The following is a 13,578-nucleotide window of genomic DNA, read 5'->3' on the forward strand; positions in this document are numbered from 1 at the left end:
TCTCATGCTCCATACCTCAGTTTTAATGCTAATCTTGGATAAACATCAACATTATAAAGAAAAATATTTTAAACTGAATTGCCATACAGTTTGTTTGTTTTTATTATGGAACACTTTCAGGACAGATTTTCATGAGAACGACACATTGTCAAACAAGGATTGCATGCTTTTCTCACGTCATTGTCAGAAAGACCAGCCCAGAGAATTTGAACTGTGGGTTGGCCTCCGTATCTTTCACTGACATAAGTAAATTTGCTGATGTAAAATACATATATGAATTTGAGTAAACATTTGTCAAAGATGTGTAGATGTGAAAGGGTTTACACACTAAGACTGTCTGCTTTGTCTTACCAGGTAACTTTATTCACATTTAAGTTAAGATTTAACTACATGATGGGATGTATATGTAATCAGCATAAGTAGCTTTGGATTAACATACATCAAATGCTCAAAAAGTGAGATGATGAGACAGATGTAATTCTGAGGCTTTGCCAATATTTTTACATTGCCAAATATCATCAGTTATCATGATAACGGCACTATTTTCTGTGTAGTTTACTCAACAAGTGTAACATTTGGTTTAATGTCTCACAGCCCCAAGAGGATAGATCCTACTAACTTTAGTTACATTTTAACTTCCCCAGATGTAACTATAACAATTTAATGGTACTGTTTTAAAACAGTCTTATTAGGACTCAACTTTGTGCAAGTAATTAAATTTTAGCTTGCTGACACATTAAACTAAGATAGTGAACTTTAAATAACCTTATTATACCTTTGAAACAAGATGGAGTTAACATAACCACTATGCACTAGCATGTAAGTTGTGCTCTTTGTGTATGCTCATGTCAGTTAGGCATTTACAGTGTTTCTGTGAAGCAGAAAAATAAACCTCACATAGAAACTTCAGAAATAGTTGTAGTTTTAAATTAGTCAGTTAGTTTTTTTACATGTTGTTTTGAGTGTAATAAAAATGTTGAGATAGAACCTTTGGTATAGCAAAAAGGAATTGCTTTTAATAGTTATAAATATAAAGGTAAAACCTAATTAATACTTAAAATACAATTACCTAGCAGTGTGTGTATATAAAATAGAATCTTCTCGATAGATGCAATGTTTCTAGTAAAGATATCTAAACAATGATACTAGCACTTCTGTCTTAACAGGCAAACGAAGGAACCTTGATGATGAAAACATGGGGGACTGAAAAGTGCAGCCAGAGTGGAAGTGCCCTTAAGTCCACATTCTATTTAATGGCCACTAAGGGGGCAATAACTGTGGCTGAAAAATGATTGTAGGTTTTATAAACATTTATTGGAAAATGGCTCTCAGTCCTGACTACTATAAAACATTCCTAATGTGTTTATGGGTTTGGTCATTTATTTTGGGTCATATTGAATATTGTGGGTAAATTATAGTGATATTTAAGGTATCAAAAAGTATCATAAGTGGAGACATGACAAAAAATCTTTACAGGACAAAATGATAACAATGGTAAATGAAATTCATTGATACCTCGGTGGCTGGATTACCATCACATTAAAAAGTTAAGGTTATTCAAGTATTCTCTTAATTTTGTTACACAGTCGTTTGCATGTGTATTGTGTGTGTGTATATGTACATATATTACCAAATTTTACAATACACATGGAGCCTGTCAAAAAATGTATAATTTTTCCCTACCAAATTTACGTTTTTTTTTGTTTTTTTTTTGTAATACAAAGCAATATACTTCTCCATGTTGAAAATATTACAGGGTAATTTGTTCTCTTTGCAGTAGCATATTTAAAGGAAACCATGCAAAACTGGGAGATAGATAAATAAAGGAGTTTTATCATTAAACTTAGCAAAACAATTCCAATTTCTGTCATACATGGTTAAGTGGCATATACAAGACATTGAAAACAATGACACATGAACTGAGTTGCATCCTTTTTATTGAATCAATGTTCACAAATGCTCTCCTTATATTGGCATTTATTTTGTAGACATTTAATGATTGCTTTAATAATATGGGAGGAAACGTGTTCCTCATACACAGACTGGCTTATCACAGCAGTGTAAAGCTTCGCTTCCTGCGAATATGTTGTCCAGCAGCTGCGGTGCATTCTGTGTTGGTACAACCACACTCCTCCACATACATGTATGTGTAGGGGACCGTGTCTCCATTTGGGCAGACCAGGTCTACAGTGCGATTGCTGAAGCATGTCTCCTTACAGCAGGAGCAAGAATGCTGCATAACTGCTGCTTCTTTAGAGTACCTGAATATAGAAGAGGATGGGTTTAATCAATACTGAAACTATATAATAGTATTTTTTAAAACGTTTCAGAGGAAAGTATTTTTAAGATTATCCTTACATGGTATAAGTGTTGCAGGATCCTTCACAATATGGCATATCTACCTCCTGGGCAGACGTACAGTTGTTGTGTGTAATATTGGTTTTCATGGACATGAACTTGCATGCCTTCTCCTTCTCCGCGCCTTTTCAAAAAAGATGCACAGTTAGCCTATTTTAATTTAAGTATCTTAACCTAAAACAAACTCAAATGTTATACTCACAAATTTTACAACAGCCGTTTGCTGCAGTTTGAATTGTCCCCTAAGAAGGAAAATATACAACAACGACTAAATACAAGAAAATATACAGCAACAAAAGTTGTTCAACTTCTGTTCACTCAGATGAATGCGAACAAGATGAATAATGAGAAAATGGATACTTACAGGTTGACAGCTGCTCTCATTGAATACTGGGCAGACTGTGTGTGAAGTGCTTGTTGTTAAAATCTCACCATTCTTAACACAGGTATAATTATTACACCTATTCTCAGTTGGTGACCAGGTTTCTCCTTGCTGAAGATAATTGAGAGAGATATATATGTACACATACATATTTTTTTAAACATAAATAAACATAAGCATGTGGCCTTGCAGCCAACTTACAGACAAGAGTTGCTTGGCTCCGTTAATATTGACAACACAGTGTGTCTGCACACACTTCCCGCAGCACTCATCTGAATCAGTTTTTACATATTTATATCCCTGAAAGACAAAGAGAGGGGGCACATTTTGGTTGCCAAGTGCAATATCTACACTACACTGATATTGTTTAAACTGGGTGTTTCTTACCATGTCACAAGTTTCGTTACATTCCTGATCCTTACAGCTTATTACAGTAGAATTTTGTTCAGCCTCACAGGTACACTCCTTACATACAGACCCAGGAACTGAAGAACCAGGCTAGCAGATAAACAGAAAATAGCCATACAGAATTATGTGCAGCAGAAGTCCTTAAAGGTAAAAAAGGTGACCAATCATTTGCTTCTTATTTACCTGGTATTCAGTCTCATTGCGAACACAAACCTTTTTAGGTTCTAGGAAAAAGAAAAAAATGACCAAAGATAAGTGAAAGTGCTAATGTTGTCATTAGGTTATGCACCAATTTAAACTGCAGTCTTTAGTTTACCGCATCTAAGTTCTGGACAGCATTTTCCCTTAGGAATACTGACAACTGGCTTTTTTCCAATTGAACAGGTCACATCTATGTCTGGGCAACCGCCAGGTTTACACTCTGTGGAGATGATAAAACATTTATTCAGAGTCAAGAATTAACATCAGCCAACAGTCATCTAAACACATTAAACACACGATTGCCTTGATGCTACAAGTCTTACGGCAAACAGGGGTAGAACAGCAGGGATCTGATGGATCAGTTTGGTTGATGAGGACAAATCCATCATCAGAGCATTCTGTTATGTTTGGTTTTGGGCACTCCTTAGGTTTGCAAGTCACAGTCTTTGTGGATTCTTCACAGGTGCACTTCTGGCATTTGAGCTCAAATCTTTCATTGAACTGAAAGTCATATAGAAAGTAATATATAATACTGTGGTTTCATGTAATATGTCACATTTGTCTCTTGCAGCTAAGTAAAGGTTAGGATTTTAACTGAACATGAAATTAAGACTTTGCTCACCTCACGAGAATTACCCTCAGGATCAAGACATCCTGTTGAAACAAAATGATTTAATCTTAATTGTAATTAATTCCAAACATAATCATTCATTCACTGCATGCAGTAAAGCGATTTCTTATATTACAAGTCACTTAGAATTTCCTCCACACGTATAGATCCACACATATAGATCACAAGCATCACAATGTGTATTCACTGAAATGATACAACCCGGGCAATTATACCAAACTTACCACATGTTTTCACACATATGTTGGACTGTCTGCTGAAAAGTTTCATTCCATCAGGACAAAAACAGCCCTCAGCAGTAAAGTTCATGGTGGGTTCGTAAGAGCTAAAATATTCAGACAGTGAGAAAAAGCATTAGCCCTTTTGACTATAATGGATTTTCAAGGCAAATATCACAAACTGTTTCCCATTGCTGGGAGGACCAAAACAAAAAACAAAAAACCACATGGCAGGGCTCCAGTTTGATCTATTAGTTGCACCAGAAAAAATGTGACCAACAATCAGGCAATTCTAAATTTGGCAAATCTGAACACTAGAATTTCACCAGCTTAAAAAAATAGAATAAATAACTCATACTGTGACCCCTCCCAGTTGTACCAGAACTGAACATGTGCAAGTGACATCTGCATGTTTTTGCATATCTTTAAAGTTGTCCGATCCTTCATGATAGTTAACAGGTCTGACAGCAGTTTAGGATAGCCTATCGGGTGTTTTTCTCTCTGCATTTGTTTTTCACTGCAAGTGTAAAGTATTTACTAAAATATTTATACACTAAATTGCAACATTGTATGTGAAACCTCACTGTCACAGCAACTATAGAATTTGTACACCTTTGAAAATCTATAAATACAATATAGAGGCATGAGCAGTTTTACTGGTTGATTTGAGCCCCACATAATAAAGGTTCTTCTTTTTGTTTATTATCCTTCAGTCATGTTAGCCATCTCTAGACCCAACAGTCTTAGCTAATTATAGGCCAATCTCCAACATTCCTTTCATATCAAAAATCCTTGAAAGAGTAGTTGTCAAACAGCTAACAGATCATCTGCAGAGGAGTGGCTTATTTGAAGAGTTTCAGTCAGGTTTCAGAGCTCATCACAGCACAGAAACAGCTTTAGTGAAGGTTACAAATGATCTTCTTATGGCCTCTGACAGTGGACTCATCTCTGTGCTTGTCCTGCTAGCTTAGTGCAGCGTTTGATACTGTTGACCATAATATCCTATTAGAGCGATTAGAACATGCTGTAGGTATTACAGGTACTGCGCTGCAGTGGTTTGTATCATATCTATCTAATAGATTCCAATTTGTACATGTAAATGGAGAGTCCTCTTCACACACTGAGGTCAATTATGGTGTTCCACAGGGCTCAGTGCTAGGACCAATTCGGTTAACATTATACATGCTTCCCTTAGGCAGTAACATTAGAAAACATAGCATACATTTTCACTGCTATGCAGATGACACCCAACTCTGTCCATGAAGCCAGATAACACACACCAATTAGTTAAACTGCAGGAATGTCTTAAAGACATAAAGACCTGGATGGCCGCTAACTTTCTGCTTCTTAATTCGGATAGAACTGAGGTTATTTTACTCGGAGCTGAAAATCTTAGAAATATGGTATCTAACCAGATTCTTACTCTGGATGACATTACCTTGGCCTCCAGTAACACTGTGAGGAACCTTGGAGTCATTTTTGACCAGGACATGTCCTTCAACGCACATATTAAACAGATATGTAAGACTGCTTTCTTCCATTTGCGCAACATCTCTAAAGTTAGAAATATCCTGTCTCAGAGTGACGCTGAAAAACTAGTTCAAGCATTTATTACTTCCAGGCTGGACTACTGTAATTCATTATTATCAGGATGTCCTACAAACTCGCTGCAGTCAGTACTCTTGCTGCAGCAAGAGCATATTTCTCCTCTTTTGGCTTCCCTTCATTGGCTTCCTGTTAAATCCAGAATTGAATTCAAAATCCTGCTCCTCACATACAAGTTCTTAAATAATCAGGCCCCATCTTATCTTAATGACCTTGTAGTATCATATCACCCTATTAGAGCACTTCGCTATCGCACTGCAGGCCTGCTTGTTGTTCCTAGAGTATTTAAAAGTAGAATGGGAGGGAGAGCCTTCAGTTTTCAGGCCCCTCTTCTGTGGAACCAGCTTCCAGTTTTGATTCGGGAGACAGACACTATCTCTACTTTTAAGATTAGGCTTAAAACATTCCTTTTTGCTAAAGCATATAATTAGGGCTGGACCAGGTGACCCTGAATCCTCTCTTAGTTGTGCTGCAATAGACGTAGGCTGCCGGGGGATTCCCATGATGCATTGAGTTTTTTCTTTCCAGTCACCTTTCTCACTCAGTATGTGTTAATAGACCTCTCTGCATTGAATCATATCTGTTATTAACCTCTGTCTCTCTTCCACAGCATGTCTTTATCCTGTTTTTCTTCTCTCACCCCAACCGATCGCAGCAGATGGCCGCCCCTCCCTGAGCCTGGTTCTGCCGGAGGTTTCTTCCTGTTAAAAGGGAGTTTTTCCTTCCCACTGTCGCCAAACTGCTTGCTCATAGGGGGTCATATGATTGTTGGGTTTTTCTCTGTACCTATGAAGTGCCTTGAGGCAACTTTTGGTGTGATTTGGCGCTATATAAATAAAATTGAATTGAATTGAATGTTGTAATACAAATATGTTTACATCTCCATCTTACATTCATGTAACCTCACTGTGTGTAGCATAACATTATTTAAAATGGCATCACAGTGTTTATTATCCTCTGATTAAGAGCAGCGTTGCTCAAAATGTGACATACCTTTTTGCTTCCTTTTGCTAGCTTCTGCCCATTTTTGTGTGGATCTGCCTGTAGTTTCTTAGTTAGTTTAGGTAATATAAAAAGGCAAAAAAAGGTCTGATGACTCAGTGAATAAAAAATGTCATGCTGAAGACCATGCCACAAGCAAAAAGCAATCAGTGATAGCAGTAACCTAAAAGCGCTGCATCATTCAAACACATTAGTGTGTCAATCACACTATGAGAAGACTAAATTCAACCTGGAAAGCTGTTCCCAATCTAATGTACCCTATATATTTAAACTAAGGGGTCTTTAACAAATGTATAAAATGCATAAATAAATACATATATTTAGTGGCAGAGTGTTGTTTTTGCTTAACTGCAAGAGGAGAAGTGAAGCAGAGTGATTTAGGGAGCAGTGTCAGTTCGGATTTGACTGGCACAAATTTATTAATCATGCCAGTCTTTGTAGTTGACTTATGAGGAAATAACTTGTTAGGTGGCTACTAGGAAGAACGATGATATACAATGAAGACATATCATGCATAATTAATGCCTTAATTTAATATCTATAAATGAAATTTTACTTTTTGTCCCTTCCACAATTTCCTGCTTACTGTGTCAAATGTTTAACTGCTCCTCAACCTCCTTTAATAATGACAATACTTGTAATAAGTGTAGCTAGACAGGCCCCTGAAAGTAGTTTAACCACTATTAGCTTTCCTCCAACAGATTGTCCAGAGGAGTTGAGAAAACAGGACAACCCATTTACGTTTCAAATCATTTTACCTCACTTGGAAACAAACCTTTTGACAAACAGAAGACAGAGATACCTTGAAACCATAGTCTATTGTCTTCCAAGGGCCAAACTGAAGAAACGCTGAAACTAAGGATAAACACTGATTTTGTAAAATGATAATTCATGGCAACATTCATGTTTACATTTACAATTATGGATCATATAGCAGTGGGAATATATTTCATTATTTCATTATTGGGAATATATTTTATTATTGCAGATGTATTTCTGAAGGAGTTGTAAAATTATAGCATATTATTCCTCCACTTCTTCAGTGCCATGTGCCAACCCAGTGCAAAGAAGCTACCTAAATTCCTCTCACAGAGGCCCATTATCTTGTTAGTGATGTTATGTCTTCACTGTATTATTATTATATTATATTATGATAGCTTTGGGAGAAAAAGCTCAATTTTTCAGTGCATTCATCAGAATCTCTAGTCTGGCTGCTTTTTTTTGTATAATTTGTAGAGTAATACAAACTGAACGAGCGGAAAAATGTAGCTTAGTTATGAATGCTTCCTAGTTTTCACTTAGCTCAATACTGCTTTTAAAGTTCTGATAAAAAAAAAGAAGGATTGATTGGACTAATGTTAATGTTAGCTCGGTTATTTTGCGGGTTCTGTTTACTAGTGTCGGGTGGCCAGTGTACCAGATGTTGCATTTAATTTAGCCCTCATTTTATTTACAATCCTTCATAATAAGACAGGAAATGTGAAAAGGTATAAGGACGTAATGGTACTCCAAACATCAAATGACAGAAATTTGATATCGACCTTTGAATCATAAAGTCCCAGAATATTGAATAATGAATACTGAAGTTCTGATGTTCAGTTTAGAGTGCCTCCTGAGTTTTTTTTAAAATGTTCTAGTTCCTAGACCTTGTTTAATAATTTAGTTTCCTCTGATTTCCAGTCTTTTGGTCTTTCTTCTTCACTGTTTCATGTCCCACATATAGTTTTGTCCTTATGTTTATTTCCCTGTTCCCCAGTCATGTCTCTGTTTTTCTCCCTCCCTCTGTTTCCTATGTTCAGTCTGCATCTTAGTGTGTGCCTCATGTTTGCTGTTTTATTTGACCATCTCACATCCTGTGTTTAGTGTACTCAGTTTTGCTTCTTCCCTGCCTTGTTGTGTCTGATTAGTCACAGCTGTATTTCCCTCCTCTGTCTCATTCCCTTGTTATCCTTTGCGTATTTAGGTTCTCTGTTTCCCTCTGTCCATTGTCATGTCTTCCCTAATCGTGCTGTGCATATTTCCACCATGCTCCTCATTTCCCTCGTCACTCACTGTTTCTACTTTTAGTTTCTAACTTGTTGTTTCCAGTTCCAGTTTCTTAGTTCCTAGTTTGAAGTCTCCCAGTCTGTTTTTTTTTCTTGGTTTTAGTGTACAAATTGTTTACAGCAAAAAAAGCTGCCTCTTTTTGTTATCTGTGTTTGAGTTCTGCAATTGGGTCCTCATCCTGCCTGCCACAGCATTCACCTTGACAAACTCAGACATACAGAGAAACATACAATAGCACATACATCCATCTCTGCATCATCTATCGTATTGCACATAACCCTCTGTTCCGGCTTACCTCTTGAGCCATAACCACCCTCAAGTACTTGATGTAATCCCTGGTTGCTCCAATCTCTATCCTTAATCAAAATACTTAACTGAAGTTACCTATGGTGTGTTTATCAGAGTGTGAGTGAATGTTAGAAAAGAAAACACTTAGATGCAGAAAAGGAATGTGTGTTTGAATGAGTCATATTTACTTGAGTACTTGAGTACTGAGTGCAAGTGTTTTGGATTATTTTATCTGATTTGAGGACTAAATCTGTTTAAAAAGTCAGAATTCTGACAGGAACTCTGAGTAAGGCCCTGGTTGATGATGGTTTGAATCAGTAACACTGTAAGGAAACTTGGAGTCACTTTGACCAGGAAATGTGTAGAACTACTTTATTGTTCTTGAACCCTTCTTTAGATTTGCTGCAGTAGGAATAGTCTGCTTGTTGGCTTTGCATTATACCACGAGTGTCTCTTGCTCACTGAACTCTTTTCACTCTCTCTGTGTTTATATACCACTCTGCATTTATTAATAGTTTTTATTAATCTCTGACTTTCGTCCACAGCACATCTTTTGTCCTGTCTCCCTCTCTTCACCCCCTAGCTGAATGAGGCAAATGTTGTTTTGCCATAATCCAGCAAAACTACAGAGGGTCTTCTCTGTATAATATTAGGGTCGTTACCTTAAAATTTAAAGTGCCTTGAGGCAAATATTATTTTAGATTTGGTGCTATGTAAATTGAATTGACTATGACCCTACGACCCATTGGAAACTAATACAAATGCTTACATAATTTATTTATTATATTTATTTTATTTATTTTTAAAGCATTTCCTCTAATAAAAACATTCAGGAGTCACTCTGAAATTTGTTTCAGTTTTCAAGATTAAGGATATTTTTCTAATTTGTTGCTTGACACTTTACACACATGCCTTTTTTCCATTACAACTTACTTGTCTTCACAGGTTGGCTGATCTGCAGGACCACAAGGCTGATAAACTTGGTGTGATGGGCAGTGACTGGCTGTTTGTGAAATATAAAAACAAATCTTTTTTTTAATATACATCCTGTTAAACCATTTTGTTAAATAACATGTACCGTAGCCTGTTTTATCTCCTAAATACTATAGGATAACAAAAAAATTCCTCAAACAAGCCAATGAAATTACAATTAAATATTGCAAGCTTTCTTACCACACCACTTTTCTGTTTTAGTGTGGTTCCTCCAGTAAACACAAACTCCAGCACGAGCACAGGCTGCTGCATAAGTTTGCAAACTTGTGCACAGCACTTCTGTTTTGTTAACATTGCTGTTATCAAAAATGCAACCCTTGTAGAAATTATTTGGCGAGATAATAGGATGGCACTTTGCAAAGAGACTGTAAAAAAGAAAAGAAAAATATTGTGTTTTAAATGCAAACAGAATGGAGATAATCTGGCAGAATAGATTGGATAATGTCTACCTGCTATTAAGCAGCTCACAAATGTCTGTTTTGTATAGAGGTGGTGGTTCTTGTGCACTTGTAGGTTTTGTAGGCGGTACAGTGCAATTGCCTTGGCCAATATCTTTTGCAGTCCAGTTGTCAGCCATCGCTGCAAAACTTTCAGCAAGCTGACCTCCAGGCAATATGCAGTCATCACTCGGGTTATTGTTACATGTTCCTGACAGTAATTATAATACAATTAATATAGAGGTTTACCTCAAACCAAGGGTTAAGCAATGTGGCTACTCGAGAGAGAGAGAGAGTTCCTACCACAATGACCCTTGGTATTATTGCCGAAGTTTTTATATGGAAGATTAACACTGAAGCCAGTTCCTCCAAATGTAATGACCACTTCTAGTGAAGGGATCTCCAAAACCAAGTCAAATCCTGAATTCATGACTGTAACACCATTTTGTGAATAGGGCAGTTTCAGACGTACTCCATTTTTCAGTGCCTATATCAGAAAACAGTGCCATGAAAAAAAAAGTTGAATACTCAAAATTAACAATGAGTGTTTCTATTTGTTGTTCTCTTATCTTTGAATGACTTTAGGCAAATAAAAATACTGTATAAATACTGTATACAAATACTGTATAACTGCCGGTGCAAGCAACAATAGAGAATCACTGGTCCTTGCTTTACCTCCAAATTTGATCTTCCAGTAAGGTTATGATTTGTCAAATTGAAAACTTGTGATCCATTTAAAATAATTATAGATCGAAGACAGGAAACATCTTCAGTGGAATCAAAAAACACATTATCAATGTAAATCCTTAAGCGATGCCTTGGATTAATTTCTTGCATTAAAACATAAGTGCAGTTTCCTTGATAATTGTAATAGAAGCCATCAAATGTAATGTAATGATGATTGCCCCATCCTTTGCATTCACCTGGAAAAAGAGGGCAAAAAATTAAAATCTGAAATTGATAAAACAAAAAAAACTTATGTCATTAAAAAACAAAAAAACAAAAGCACTAACCAAATTTACAAAAAAAGACTCACAATCACAAGCATAATGTTGACAGCACTGGGACTCGCTATATAGAAGAACTGGTTTCTTTCCATTGCTGCAAGTTATGTTTTCAATGGGTGAACAGTGATGATGAAGTATTTTAAATGTGTTGTTGCCAAGGGATATGGTCTCAGCGCACTTGCAAAAAGGAAGAGGCACTTGCTCCTGTTACAAATTGGGGGGGGGGGGGGGGGGGGGGGGGATGTTAAAAAAACATGATTGCAAAACTAGAGAAAGTATATGGCTGTAAAATTATAAAATAAGGTTCAATCATACCTTTGTAACATAAGTGGTAGGAGATATGGTGGATTTTGGTGTTCCAGTTATACTACTAGTATGAGGTTTTATAGAAGTTGAAATTGTAGTTGGTGTTTTAGCTGTACTTGTAGAATGAAGTGGTGTTGTTGATGTAGGAGTAGTAGTTGGAGTTTCAGTTGTAGTTGTAGAATGAGTTGGTGTTGTTGTAGTAAAACCTGTTGTTGTAGTCCAGCTTGTAGTTGTAGAATGAGTTGGTGTAGTAGTCGGTGTTCCAGTTGTTGTTGTGGAATGAGTTGGTGTTGTTGTAGTCGTCGTTGTAGTTGTAGAATGAGTTGGTGTTGTAGTCTGTGTTCCACTTGTAGTTGTAGAATGAGTTGGTGTTGTAGTCGGTGTTCCAGTTGTTGTTGTAGAATGAGTTGGTGTTGTTGTAGTAAAACCTGTTGTTGTAGTCGGTGTTCCAGTTGTAGTTGTAGAATGAGTTGGTGTTGTAGTTGGTGTTCCAGTTGTGGTTGTAGAATGAGTTGGTGTTGTTGTAGTAAAACCTGTTGTTGTAGTCGGTGTTCCACTTGTAGTTGTAGAATGAGTTGGTGTTGTAGTCGGTGTTCCACTTGTAGTTGTAGAATGAGTTGGTGTTGTAGTCGGTGTTCCAGTTGTGGTTGTAGAATGAGTTGGTGTTGTAGTTGGTGTTCCAGTTGTGGTTGTAGAATGAGTTGGTGTTGGTGTAGTAAAACCTGTTGTTGTAGTCGGTGTTCCACTTGTAGTTGTAGAATGAGTTGGTGTTGTAGTCGGTGTTCCACTTGTAGTTGTAGAATGAGTTGGTGTTGTTGTAGTCAGGGTTGTAGTTGTAGAATGAGTTGGTGTTGTAGTCGGTGTTCCAGTTGTGGTTGTAGAATGAGTTGGTGTTGTTGTAGTCGGGGTTGTAGTTGTAGAATGAGTTGGTGTAGTAGTCGGTGTTCCAGTTGTTGTTGTGGAATGAGTTGGTGTTGTTGTAGTCGTTGTTGTAGTTGTAGAATGAGTTGGTGTTGTAGTCGGTGTTCCACTTGTAGTTGTAGAATGAGTTGGTGTTGTAGTCGGTGTTCCAGTTGTTGTTGTAGAATGAGTTGGTGTTGTTGTAGTAAAACCTGTTGTTGTAGTCAGTGTTCTACTTGTAGTTGTAGAATGAGTTGGTGTTGTAGTCTGTGTTCCATTTGTAGTTGTAGAATGAGTTGGTGTTGTTGTAGTAAAACCTGTTGTTGTAGTCCAGCTTGTAGTTGTAGAATGAGTTTCTGTAGTAGTCGGTGTTCCAGTTGTGGTTGTAGAATGAGTTGTTGTTGTTGTAGTTGGGGTTGTAGTTGTAGAATGAGTTGGTGTTGTAGTCGGTGTTGCACTTGTAGTTGTAGAATGAGTTGGTGTTGTAATCTTTGTTCCACTTGTAGTTGTAGAATGAGTTGGTGTTGTTGTAGTAAAACCTGTTGTTGTAGTCCAGCTTGTAGTTGTAGAATGAGTTGGTGTAGTAGTTGGTGTTCCAGTTGTTGTTGTGGAATGAGTTGGTGTTGTTGTAGTCGTTGTTGTAGTTGTAGAATGAGTTGGTGTTGTAGTCGGTGTTCCACTTGTAGTTGTAGAATGAGTTGGTATTGTAGTCGGTGTTCCAGTTGTTGTTGTAGAATGAGTTGGTGTTGTTGTAGTAAAACCTGTTGTTGTAGTCGGTGTTCTACTTGTAGTTGTA

The 13,578-nt window shown here is 37.0% G+C and overlaps 1 protein-coding gene across 1 annotated transcript in view; it reads right to left on the minus strand.

Moving 5' to 3' along the window:
* Positions 1 to 2,050: 2,050 nt before the first annotated feature.
* Positions 2,051 to 13,578, minus strand: part of LOC102785690 (mucin-2-like) — a 38,003-nt gene continuing 26,475 nt past the window's right edge. Inside the window, exons 30-46 of the mRNA XM_087844604.1 lie at positions 11,606 to 11,753; positions 11,245 to 11,492; positions 10,873 to 11,056; positions 10,582 to 10,780; positions 10,313 to 10,497; positions 10,073 to 10,142; positions 4,205 to 4,305; positions 3,972 to 4,003; positions 3,673 to 3,850; positions 3,465 to 3,569; positions 3,332 to 3,372; positions 3,128 to 3,238; positions 2,942 to 3,040; positions 2,723 to 2,851; positions 2,561 to 2,600; positions 2,359 to 2,482; positions 2,051 to 2,261 (exon numbers count right to left, since the gene is read on the minus strand). Of these exons, the coding sequence (XP_087700730.1) occupies positions 2,051 to 2,261; positions 2,359 to 2,482; positions 2,561 to 2,600; positions 2,723 to 2,851; positions 2,942 to 3,040; positions 3,128 to 3,238; positions 3,332 to 3,372; positions 3,465 to 3,569; positions 3,673 to 3,850; positions 3,972 to 4,003; positions 4,205 to 4,305; positions 10,073 to 10,142; positions 10,313 to 10,497; positions 10,582 to 10,780; positions 10,873 to 11,056; positions 11,245 to 11,492; positions 11,606 to 11,753 (2,205 nt within the window). The remainder of the gene's footprint in view (positions 2,262 to 2,358; positions 2,483 to 2,560; positions 2,601 to 2,722; positions 2,852 to 2,941; positions 3,041 to 3,127; positions 3,239 to 3,331; positions 3,373 to 3,464; positions 3,570 to 3,672; positions 3,851 to 3,971; positions 4,004 to 4,204; positions 4,306 to 10,072; positions 10,143 to 10,312; positions 10,498 to 10,581; positions 10,781 to 10,872; positions 11,057 to 11,244; positions 11,493 to 11,605; positions 11,754 to 13,578) is intronic.

This window comes from Neolamprologus brichardi, chromosome 7, assembly GCF_056152115.1.
Source record: "Neolamprologus brichardi isolate AB-2024 chromosome 7, ASM5615211v1, whole genome shotgun sequence".
Lineage (NCBI taxonomy): Eukaryota > Metazoa > Chordata > Actinopteri > Cichliformes > Cichlidae > Neolamprologus > Neolamprologus brichardi.